Source organism: Diceros bicornis, chromosome 3 (assembly GCF_020826845.1).
Source record: "Diceros bicornis minor isolate mBicDic1 chromosome 3, mDicBic1.mat.cur, whole genome shotgun sequence".
In the NCBI taxonomy this organism is placed as follows: domain Eukaryota; kingdom Metazoa; phylum Chordata; class Mammalia; order Perissodactyla; family Rhinocerotidae; genus Diceros; species Diceros bicornis.
This window is the reverse complement of record NC_080742.1, coordinates 48,986,805-48,998,908: the sequence shown is the minus strand read 5'-3', so window position 1 is coordinate 48,998,908 and position 12,104 is coordinate 48,986,805. Positions and strand designations below refer to the sequence as shown.

Genomic DNA, 12,104 nt, shown 5'->3' with positions numbered 1-12,104 from the left:
GTTCTTAAAAAATGTATCAAGGAAATATTCAGTAAGGCTTGAAAGAACAGGATTATCTCTAATGATTGAAAAGAAACTCTGACAGAGCAGTTCCAAAGATATCATGACGAATATCAATATCACTATCCAGTACAAAGGGGAGCTGAATTTAAACTGACCCCAAGACACATCTGAAACAGCCTTTGTAAATAAACCCCTGGAATTAGCACTCTAAGTTCAAAATACACCAAAATATTCTACGTAATCAGATTTTGTAGCTATATGGACTAAAATAAGTGGAAGTTCACTCTTTCAAATAAAGGTGGAAGTCAAATACTTAAGATTCCTTCAGCTGCCACTGATCCAACTGGGCCTACCAATAATTCTGAAGTGTTCTCATGTAAGTGGCTTATATAGCAGAAATCCATAGTGGCGGACCAACAGAGAATATACGTGAGCAGATCTTCATCTTGACCTGCCTCCACATATTTCTAAATTTCTATTTACTCTTCATCTACATCCCATCCCAAACCCAATCAAACTTTACTATTTGCTTCTTGAAATAATCATTCAATTCATACAGATGCCATTAGTAGTTTTAACTCTTAATCTTTTCATCCATTTAAGACATGTTTCCTAACTTTTTCAAATGTGTTTCAATTTCTACAGGAGCCTCAATTTCATGGCTGAAATCAGAAGTTGGCAAATTATGGCCTCTGCCACTCGTTTTGGTAAATAAAGTTTTAAAGGATCACAGTTAAATGTATCTCTTTATATACTGTCTATGGCTGCCTTTGCACTACAATGGCAGAGTTGATAGAGTTCAACAGTTGTGAAAAAAACTATATGGCCCACAAACCTTAAAATATTTACTATCTAATCTTTTACAGAAAAAGTTGGCTGACCCCTAGTTTAAATCATAGCTCCAAATTCAGTCGACAACTTCACATAAGGGTCAATAAAAATCAAAATTTAGAGCTGCACCGACCAATACAATAGCCAAAGCCCACTTGAAACGTGGCTAGACTTATTTGAAATGTGCTGCAAGTCTAAAATACACACCAGATTTCAAAAACTTAATGCGAAAAAAGAAAAATAAAATATCTTGTTAATATATTTGTGCTGATTACATTTGAAATGATATTTTGGATATATTGAGCTAAATAAAATATACTTACTAAAATTGATTTCACCTGTTTCTTTTCACTTTTTTATGTGTCTGCTAAATTTTAAATTACTTATGTAGCCACATTACATTTCTACTGGATAGCGCTGGTCTAGAAATCTTATTTAAGCTAATAAATGTTGTTCCTATATAACGAGCTTAAACATAAAATTTATCATCCAACCTAGGACACTGTCGAGAGTGACACATGGTATTAATGAGATAATGGGCATAGATCCAGAGCATGTGGGCACCCTTTAGAAAATATGTGCATAAGCAGAGACACAAATTTGTCACATATGAATATCACCCTTCTACAATATGTTTTCTATACAGAATTAAGAACTCTGGGTTAACCATATTCTTCTATAACTTTTCTTCTCATAAATTCTATTTCCCATATTGCCAATCCACTCCACTCCCACAAAAAGACATTCTCATACTGTAGGAAGTATAGAGAAATGTCATTCTCTTCCCTCACATATCATGTGTAGCTCACAAAATTAAAAATTATTAATTGTGGGCATTAGAGGGATTCAACTTCTTAAATTCCGGAATATAAGCACTTTGGTGCTTTGCTTTGTATTTTAAACTGAGTAAACTTATCTGATTTGAAGCCTGCCGACAGAAAATTAGAAATGTTCCATTAGTGCTTTCAATTTTATAATGAGAAAGATATTGTATCTCAAATTCAAAATTAAGCTAATAGAAAAAATGACTGAGATTTAAAAATTTAGTACCTTTCAAGAACCAATCTTATAAAAGACCCCTAGATGGGGCCGCAACTTCACAAATACAACAGTTTCTCAGAATCTTCAGTAATTTATGCAGCCTAGACTGTTGGTGTTACATTGAGTAATTCTGAAACTACAATGATAATCTTACTGTTTTCTTTTTTCTCTATTTTAACTCAGTGTATTACGAGCATACTACTCATAACTCAGGTCAAGTCCTAGCTATAGCCATTTGTCTTCCAATAATGCCTCGTGTTGAATAATATTCAATAAAAATTAGCATTGAAAATGACAATGATATACATATTCTGGGGTTTTTATTTTGTTTTTGTTAGAGGACCTGGGTTAGTGGAGGAAGGGGTGGGAGAGGAAATCAACTAGGCTGTTATTTACCTGGGCCCAAAATGTTACTGCATCTTCCACATGACTTCCAACCACATCTTCAACTAAAACCAAATCACAATGCAAAGAAAATTAGAAATTAATCATGATCATCTACCTCTCACATCCAAAAATAATTTTTAGTGTCAGTACCTTTATTGTAATGTGTGTCTTCATCCATTTGGACAATTCCTGAAAAACTAAAACAATTCAATACCTTGAATTAGGTTCTAATAATCTGCCCATAAACAGTGAACAAAGTCTAAACCATATAATGTTCAAATTCCTAAAAGTATGTTTTGTCCTAAATAAAGCTGTTAAATAAACAAATAAAATCAAAATTCAATCTCTATATTAAAAACCACCTCAAAGATATTTTTTCAATAACTTTATTTCTTTTGAGTATATTGCATTTTGTAATTTCATCATATACAATCTCTATCTCTGAAATTATCTCTTTAGCCAAACTTTTACAAATTGACACTGAAGTAGATAATTCACGTACATTTTGATCAGTTACATACATCAATACTTTGGAACAATATGCATATTCTTTTAAAATAATTGATGCCCTCCCAAAACAAGAGTAGGATTTCCATAACTTAAAAAGCAACACTAGAAATATATATATAACAAATGCTTCAGACTGGTAATCAATTTTTATTTAAAAGGCACAGTGGTTTCTGCTTCTGAAGATACCCTGCAATTAAACACTGCAAAATGAATCAAATTTTGCCCATTACTTCAAAATAATTTTCATTACATAATATCATACTTTCCCAAATGAAAAATATTTCTAAATAAATGTCTACTAGTCTATAATTTTATACTTAATACTCTAGAATACTGCACTTCACATGCATAAGCGTTAGTTCTTCGAAGGAAACTGAAAATGTAGCTTTTTTAAGACCTTTAGAAGTTATCTAAAAACATCGCTATACCAAAGTTTCGAATGCTCTCTCAACTATGTACAGAGAAAAGTTAACTCTGTGACACGGGGGGTAAAAACAGGTAATAAAAAATTTTTAACTTTATTCTTCTGATTTTTGTTACAGCTTAAAAAATTTTTTTTCACATACACTAAGTAGCACCAAAACATCTTCAAACCAAGGCTTCTTCCTCCAATACTGGTCAAAAAATAATTTTTAAACTGAGCAAAAAGCTGTAAAACCAAGCTGGTATCTGTTTAGGGAGACTATATTTCTCTGGAAGACACCGACATAAACTTAGTAAAACTTAAAATGTTTATTTCGGAAATCCCACTACACATTCTAAGAAGCTATTTCTAGAGTAATTTTAAACTCTTACTTTAAAAGGGGTCAAAAACACTTTTCCCGGATAGATTATGAAAGAACTGATGCTACACCCACTTTCTGCAAACCTGGCACTTCCAGATCTCCAATTCACAGCGAGAATTTGGAATAACGGAGTCCAGGTTGCTCCTTGACACTTAATTTTATGAGGGCCTTTGAAGTTTAAATGGCACAGAATCTGCGGGGAGACAGAATTCCATCCCACAGCAGGCCTGCGTGCCCCCGTCTCGGCCGAAGACACTCAGGCCCCAGTTTCACCTTCCGGCCCCACTCAGAGGCTGGGGGGCCCGCCACCTTCAGAAGAAGGCGGCGGCTCCAAGGAGAAGCAAGGCCAGGAAGTGGGCCTCATCAGCCCATACTGGGAAAAGTAAACGGCAACTAGTGTTGAAAATACGGTCCTTGAAGCGGCCACCATAGAATCTACCAAAAGGACTACTACTGACCTCACACTTTCCGCCTCAAAAGCTTTAGAAAAGTGCCCCTGGCCCCACATGCTGGGCCCTCGGCCCTCCGCCCGCCACCGCGGCTCACCGTTAGCCCGCCGTAGCGCACGTGCAGAGACTTACCGCGCGTGCCTCGGCCGCTGGGGCTCCACACTGCGCTTGCGCACACGGCGCTGCGCCATCATCCGGGCTTCGCCAGAGCCGCCGCCTCGCTCACGTGGCCGTCAAAGCGTGGGGCCTGGGACAGGGCGCGCTGGGCGGGGCCACGCACACGGAGAGCCGCGCTCAGAGGCGCAGTGGGCGCGGGACCTACGCGTCTGCAGGCTAATGGCTGATGAGTGGTTCTTTTTATATGGCCTCAAATAACGGCGTAAGATAGTGGCGTGGATTTCGTGATCTTTACTAATTTGTTCACGCTAATTTAAATTTTACAACAGCCAAATTAGAAGGCTCTCAACATACTTTTTACAAGATGGAAAGGAGAAAATGACTTTGGTAAGTGAAAATGTGGTTTTTCAGATTAGTAGCTTTACAAGCATTTCCCAGCCCAACCTTGGCGTCGGATCTCCTGTGTCACAGCTTTTTCACAACCTTAGGGAGGAAAAATTAATATAGCTCAGCTATCGGGTTATATGCTGATATTACACTTAGTGGCAAAACTTGCACAGCAGTTGAAAATTATCTCCATTAATTTTTAACAGCTTGATTGAGGTATTAACATAACAATAAACTGCAGGTATTAAAAGTGCACAATTTGATAAGAGCAAACATGTATACATTCTTGAAATTATTCACATAATCGAGATAACAATCATTTCCTTAACCCACCAAAGGTTTCTTCATGCCCCTTTGTAATAGTTGGCTCCCCCCACCTACTTCAAGTGACAGATTCTGCTTTCTCTTAGTTTGCATTTTCTAGAATTTGATGTTAATGAAATCATAGTACGTACATTTTGTTTGGTTTCTTTCACTCAGCATAGTTATTTTGAGATTTGTCCATTTTGTCACAGTATCAATAGTTTCTTGCTCTTCATTGCTGAGTACTATTCCATTGCATGAGTATAACACAATTTATTTACCTTTTGATAGACTTTTGGAATGTTTCCAGTTTGTGATTGTTCAAATAAAACTCTATGAACAAAACTCTATAACAGTCATATGCAAGTCTTTGTATGCATATGCTTTCATTTCCCTTTGGTTAATACCTAGGAATAGAATGGTTAGGTCATATAGTTGTGTGGTGTAACTTTTTAAGAACCTACCAGACTGTTTTACAAAGTAGTTTTACTATTTTATATTCCTACCAGCAGTGTTTAAGAGTTCTAGTTGCTCCATATCCTCACCATTGTTTTATATGGTTGGTGTTTTTAAGTTTAGACATTTAAGTATAGTGGTATCTCCTTGTGGTTTTAATTTGTATGTCTCTGTTGACTAAAAATGTTGAGCATCTTTTCATGTTTATTTTCCATCCATTATAACTTCTTAGATGAAGTGTCTGTTCAAACTTTTTCCCCTTTTTCAACTCAATTGTTGGTTATCTTACTGAGTTTTGCAGTTCTTTATATACTCTGGCTACAACTCGTTCAGATTTGCAAATCTTTTCTGTTTTTTTCATTCTCTAAAAAGGATATTTTAAAGAGCCAAAGTTCTTAATTTTGATGAAGTCTGCTCTCTCAGTTTTGACTTTTATGAATAGTGCTCTTGTGTTGTATTTAAGAAATCTCTGGCTAACCCAGTTCACAGAAGTTTTCTCCTATATTTTCTTCTAGAAGTTTTATATGTTTAGGCTTTAGAGTTAGATCTATAATTGTTTTGAGTTAATTTTTGTATAATTTTATATTGTATATATATAATTGTATATAATTTTGAGTTATATAATTTGTATAAATCAAAGTTTATTTTTGTGCATATGGATATGAATTTTCCAGCACCATTTGTTGAAAATGCTATCATTTCTCTATTGAATTGCCTTTACACCATTGTCAAAAATCAATTGGCCATATATATGCAAGTCTGTTTCTGGATTCTCTGTTCTGTTACATTGATCTATTTGCTTTCTTTAGACTAATACCACACCATCTTAATTACTGTAGTTTTATAAGTCTTGAAGACAGGTATTGTAAGCCTTCCAATCTTGTTCTTTTTCAGAGTTGTTTTAGCTTTGCAGTTCTGTGTGAATTTTAGAATTAACTTGTCAATGTCTGCCACACACACACACACACACACACACACACACACAAAGTCTGCTGAGATTTTTATTGGAATTATATTGAATCTATAGATCAATTTGAGAATTGACATCTTAACAATATTGTCTTATGATCTGTGATCACAGTATGGAGATCACAGATCTCCATTTATTTAGACCTTCTTTTATTTCTCTGAGCAATGTTTTGTATTTTTCAATGTAAAGGTTTTGTATCTTTTAATTTATCCCTAAGGATTTCTTGTTTTATGCTATTATAAATAGTATTATTGTCTCAATTTCAATTTCTGGTTGTTTTGTTGCTAGTATATAGAAATATAATTTTTGTATATTGATCTTGTTTACTGCATCCTTGCTAAATTCACTTATTATTTCTAGTGATAACCTTTTTTTTCAGTAGATTTAATATAATTATCTACATAGATGATCATGTCATATGCAAAGACCGTTTTACTTTTTCCTTTCCAGTCTGGATATCTTTTATTTCTTTTATCTTGCCTTATTGCAGTGGCTAGAACCTCCAGAATGTTGAATAGAAGTGCTGAGAGCAGTCAACCTTGCCATGTTCCTAATCTTAGGAGGAAAGCTTTTGCCCTCCAGTGTTAAGAATGATGTTAGCTGTGGGTTTTCAGTAAATACCCTCTATAGATTGAAAAAATTACCTTCTCAGTTTTCTGAGAGTTTTTATCATGAATGTGTGTTGAATTTTGTCAAATGCTCCCACATCTATTGAGATGATCGTGTGGTTCTTTTTTAGTTTGTTAATATGATGAATTACACTGATTAATCATCAAATGTTAAACCAACCTTGCATTCCTTGGATAAAACCCACATGGTCATGATGTATTATCCTTTTTAATATTCTCATATTAGATTTGCTAAAATTGTTAAGAATGTTTGCATCTACGTTCAAGAGGGATATTGGTCTGAACTCTTCTTTTCTTGTAATGTCTTTGTCTGGTTTTGATAGCAGAGTAATGCTAGTCACACAGAATGAGTTATAAAGAATTCCCAACTTCAATTTTCTGGAAAAGTCTGTAGAGAATTGGTAATATTTGTTCCATAAATATTTGGTAAAATTCACAGTGCAGCTATCTGGCCCTGGAATTTTCTTTGTGATGTTGATGAAAAATAACCAATAACCAACTATAGATAAGAGAAATAAGGTGAGTTTACTGGAGCCAGAGTGAGGATTATAACCCAGGAAGGCCTTAGAAAGCAAGAATCATGGTGTTCAGTATAGTCATATCTTTTTAGAACAAAGAACATATATTAACCACACCCAGGATACATTTTCATCAAAATTTCAAAAGTATTCAGGTACTCAGTTGCAAATTAGCAGGTCAACATGACCGTGATGTCAGGAAAGGGACTAATCTGGGCGTTAGCAATAGGGCGTTAGCAATAGGGCGTTAGCAATAGGGTGTTACCAATAGGGTGTAGGAGGGGAAGTATGCATTCTTATCTTAAGAGAGTGCATTCTTTAATGGTTAAGCAGATGTACAATGTAGGTACTGAATCCCACAGTACCTGAATAGCTGAATCCCACAAATATTGTTTGATGTGCCATAAGTCAGGCTTTTTAGTTCATGCCGAATCAGTTTTGAACCCAAATAGTTACCCCATATACCTCAATATGTGAGAATCTCTTGTCAGTGAGAAGGTTTTTAACTACAAATTCAGTTTCTTTAATTAATATATGGGCTAAGCAGCATATAATAGATATAAGGCTAATCAGATTATCTATTTATTATTGAATGAGCTTCATAGTTTGTGTCTTTGAAGGAATTTATCCATTTCCTATAAGTTGTCAAATTCATTGGTATAAAGTTATTACATTGTCTTATTATCCTTTTAATATTTGTAAAATCTATAATGATGTCACCACTCTCATTCCTAACACTGGTGATTTGCATGTTCTCTTTCTCTCTGTCTCTTTCTGTCTTTTGCTGATCAGTCTAGCTAGATACAAGTTTATTACTTTTATTGGTCTTCTCAAAAAAAGTGGTTTCATTCATTTTCTCTATTGATTTTCTGTTTTCTATGTCTATTTCTGCTCTGATCTTTATTATTTCCTTTTTTCTATTTATTTTAGTTTTCATTTACTCTTCTTTCTCTAGTTCCTTAAGGTAAAAGATGAGGTCACTGATTTGAGATCTTTTTTATTTTCTGAAATAGGCATTAGGTGCTATAAATTTCCCTCTAAGTACTGCCTTAGCTGAATCCCACAAATATTGTTATGTTTTCCTCATTCATTTCATTTCATTCAATTAAAAGTACTTTGAGGGGCCGGCCCGGTGGTGCAAGCGGTTGGGTGCGCGCGCTCCGCTGCGGTGGCCCGGGGTTCGCTGGTTCGGATCCCACCGACACACTGCTTGGTAAGCCATGCTGTGGCGGCGTCCCATATAAAGTGGAGGAAGATAGGCACCGATGTTAGCCCAGGGCCGTCTTCCTCAGCAAAAAAAGAGAAGGATTGGCAGATGTTAGCTCAGGGCTGATCTCCTCACAAAAAAAAAAAAAAAAAGTACTTTGATTCCTCTTTTGGTTTTTTCTTTGACCCATGGATTATTTAGACATGTGTTATATAACTTTCAAATATTTGGTGATTTCCCAGATATCTTTGTTACTAATTTCTAATTCAATTCCATTGTGATCAGAAGACCTACTTTATGATCTGAATCATCTTAAAAGTATTGAGACTTATTTTATGACCTAGAATATGGTCAGTTTTAGCAATGTTCCATGTACACTAAAAAAAAGAATGTGTATTCTGCTGTTATTGGGTCGAGTGTTCTATAAATGTCAATTAGATCAAATTGGTTAATAGTTGTTCAAGTCTTGTATATCTTTAGTGACTTTATGTCTACATAACCCAATGGTCATGGGAGGCCCCTAGGTCATTAACTCTGACCCAAGCCTGCAGCATTGGAGAAGCATCTTGGGGAAGAAGCAAGAGCTATCAGTGTAGGCCCAAGGATTCTATCAGCTTCTAAGTATATCCCAATTATATATCTCCCAATTATATATATTTAGAGACTGTAAAAATAAAGAGTGGGGGCACTCCCTGCACAAAATGCCCAGTGAAGCCACAGAAACTGTCCCTGCTACAGAGCAGGAGTTGCCACAGCCCCAAGCTGGGCAGGGTCCAGAACAGAATCTGACAGTGATGAATTAGTATCAGAGCTCGAGGAACAGGATTCCACACAGGCAACCACACAACAAGCCCAGCTGGCGGCAGCAGCTGAAATTGATGAAGAACCAGTCAGTAAAGCAAAACAGAGCCAGAGTGAAAAGAAGGCACGGAAGGCTATGTCCAAACTGGGTCTTCGACGGTTACAAGAGTTACTACAGTCACTATCCAGAAATCTAGGAATATCCTTTTTGTCATCACAAAATCAGATGTCTACAAGAGTCCAGCTTCAGATATCTACATAGTTTTGGGGGAAATTGAGATTGAGGATTTATCTCAGCAAGCACAGCTAGCAGCTGCAGAGACATTCAAAGTTCAAGGTGAGACTGTGTCAAACATTCAAGAAAACACAGACTCCAACTGTACAAGAGGAGAGTGAAGAGGAACAGGTTGAAGAAACAGGTGTGGAAGTTAAGAATATAGAATTGGTCATTTCACAAGCAAATGAGTCAAGAGCAAAGGCAGTCCGAGCCATGAAGAACAACAGTAATGATACTGTAAATGCTATTATGGAATTAACAATCTAACCACCTGAAAACGAGGACCTTTTTTTGGTGTTTCAAAAGAGTATCTGCAGCTTGGTTTGAAATTTGTACTGTTTCTATCATTAATAAAGTTATGGCTTCTTGTTGGATGAAAAAAATAATAATAAAATAAATAAAGAATGGGGCAAGACCCATTGAGATGGACTTTGATCAGGACTCCATTTATCACTGAGCTTCCATAAAACCAGAGGACCACAATGGTTTTTGGTTCTTTGGGATCCATATCAGCTCAGACCCTATATCCAACAGTCCTTGGTTGAAAAATCACAGTATTCCTCTTTCTCCACTGCAAAGTTACCCTGGTAGATGGTAATTGCCCCTTTGGGGAAGGGTCAAGGGGATATTTATCATATATACTTGAGGATCTTTCCTTAAGGGGATCTGGGCTTTCCCTTCCATCAATGGGCTCTAGATCTGAACTGCCTTACAAAATGGAAACTGGGTGAGGGACCACGGTGATACAAGTCAAATAACATCCTAATCAGCTGTCCTTCTATCTTGCCCCTTGGAATATCATGATCTTAACCTTCTTCACAGATCCCTGCCTTGGTACCCATTAATTATGTCCACTGGGCCTCTGACAGTTAAGTTCCACAACTCGGCCTTCAACATTTCTGCATCCCACCATCTACACTAATATCAAGGAGCCCAGTATCACGGCAGCATCTTCTACCATCAGTTCTAGCCTGTAGAGGTCATCATACTGCCAAGTTTCTCGAAGTTGCCAGTATACTCTTCACGATTACATTTCTTATAGCCTTCCTTATGAGCGTCATCTGAGCCTTCCCAGGGAAAATAGTCAAGCGGTAGCTTCTCCAGTTTCAAACAACAAATCCATTCTAACATTGCCACTTCCCTGAGCTTTCTGACCCCTTCTTCAATACTGTGGCAAATAACTTCTGGCATTTCCACCATATCTTCCATATGCCATCCTAGCAGTGTAGTAGGACCAACTCCAGATATCCTTGCCAGGGCATTAAAGCCTGAGTCATGAGTAACTGCTACCAGGTCACTCTCACCTTTCAAGCCAAACATTCCACCCCCTGATCGAACATCCTCAAGATCCACTCCCAAATATGTTTCCTGGGTTCCTGCCAATACACCTGAACCAGAACCTACAGTTCATTTAGATTGTAACCTATCCTCCTACAGAAAGGACTGTATTTCCCCACTTAAGAGTATGCAAAGACCTGATCGTAGTTCTAAGTTTGGGAGTCAATGAGAGGTAGCAGGGATGAGTCTTAAGGAGGACAAGTGTCATCTTACAGTGCAAGTGCCTTAGATAAAGTCTTTGCAGGATCTCCAGGCAAGCACAGGCTGCTCTCTTCTAGCAAAGTGGAGGAGGCTGCTTCTGCAAGCTCAAAGTTTCAAGGAAACCTGAGGGTTCAAGATTCTCAGGCTCACCAACACAAACATCCCCATCCAATGATCCAGGGTTTCAATCTTTTCTTGTCAGGATGCTGACTTTGTTGGAGAAGATGATCGAGGCTGTGCATTCAGTCCTTTGCAGCCTTGCCACCTTTACTATTAGATTTGGGCCAGATTGTCAGCACAGATTGCCTGCATCTGCCGGAGATGAGATTTTCCTTAAATAGTGCTATTGAGGCACTCTGGTTTGCACAGTGTGCCTTGACTTAAGCAGCTAACATGAACTTATGTCATTTTTTTTTCAAGGTCTCTAAAGTAGTTAACAATAGCTAAACAACACCTCCATCTTTATAATTTCCATTAGTCTCATTCCACTGTAATGTCACAGCTACTATACAACCTAACACTTCACCTTCTACCTGTACTTCACCCAAATCCACTACAGTAACTGTGATACATCTACATGCAAGGAGTTATCAATACCCAACTTACCACCAGCTATGTGGTCTTTATTGTCATACATCCAGTGAATGATCCAGTCACAGAATCCCATTCTGAGGGTTTGCTTTCTGAGGCCTTTCCTGGTACCTATCTTAGCCTCAGTTATCCCCCCACCCATAAGCAAACCCTAAAACAAATGTTCACATACAGGTAATTTATTTGGGAAGTGATCTGAGGGAACCAGAGGGAACGACCAGGTAGTGGAAAAGGGAAAAAAAGCAAGCTAACATGAGGATGTATTATGGAATTGGCCAATGCTATGAGTGAGTGGTGCTCAAT

The 12,104-nt window shown here is 37.2% G+C and overlaps 1 protein-coding gene and 1 pseudogene across 1 annotated transcript in view; one reads left to right on the top strand and one right to left on the bottom strand.

Moving 5' to 3' along the window:
* STK31 (serine/threonine kinase 31) overlaps window positions 1-4,834 on the bottom strand; it is a 118,162-nt gene extending 113,328 nt beyond the window's left edge. Inside the window, exons 1-3 of the mRNA XM_058527276.1 lie at window positions 4,139-4,834; window positions 2,413-2,459; window positions 2,272-2,324 (exon numbers count right to left, since the gene is read on the bottom strand). Coding sequence (XP_058383259.1) covers window positions 2,272-2,324; window positions 2,413-2,459; window positions 4,139-4,200 — 162 coding nt within the window. The 5' untranslated portion in view covers window positions 4,201-4,834. The remainder of the gene's footprint in view (window positions 1-2,271; window positions 2,325-2,412; window positions 2,460-4,138) is intronic.
* Window positions 4,835-9,284: 4,450 nt separating this feature from the next.
* Window positions 9,285-10,057, top strand: LOC131395359 (nascent polypeptide-associated complex subunit alpha-like; annotated as a pseudogene).
* The last annotated feature ends 2,047 nt before the right edge of the window (window positions 10,058-12,104 follow it).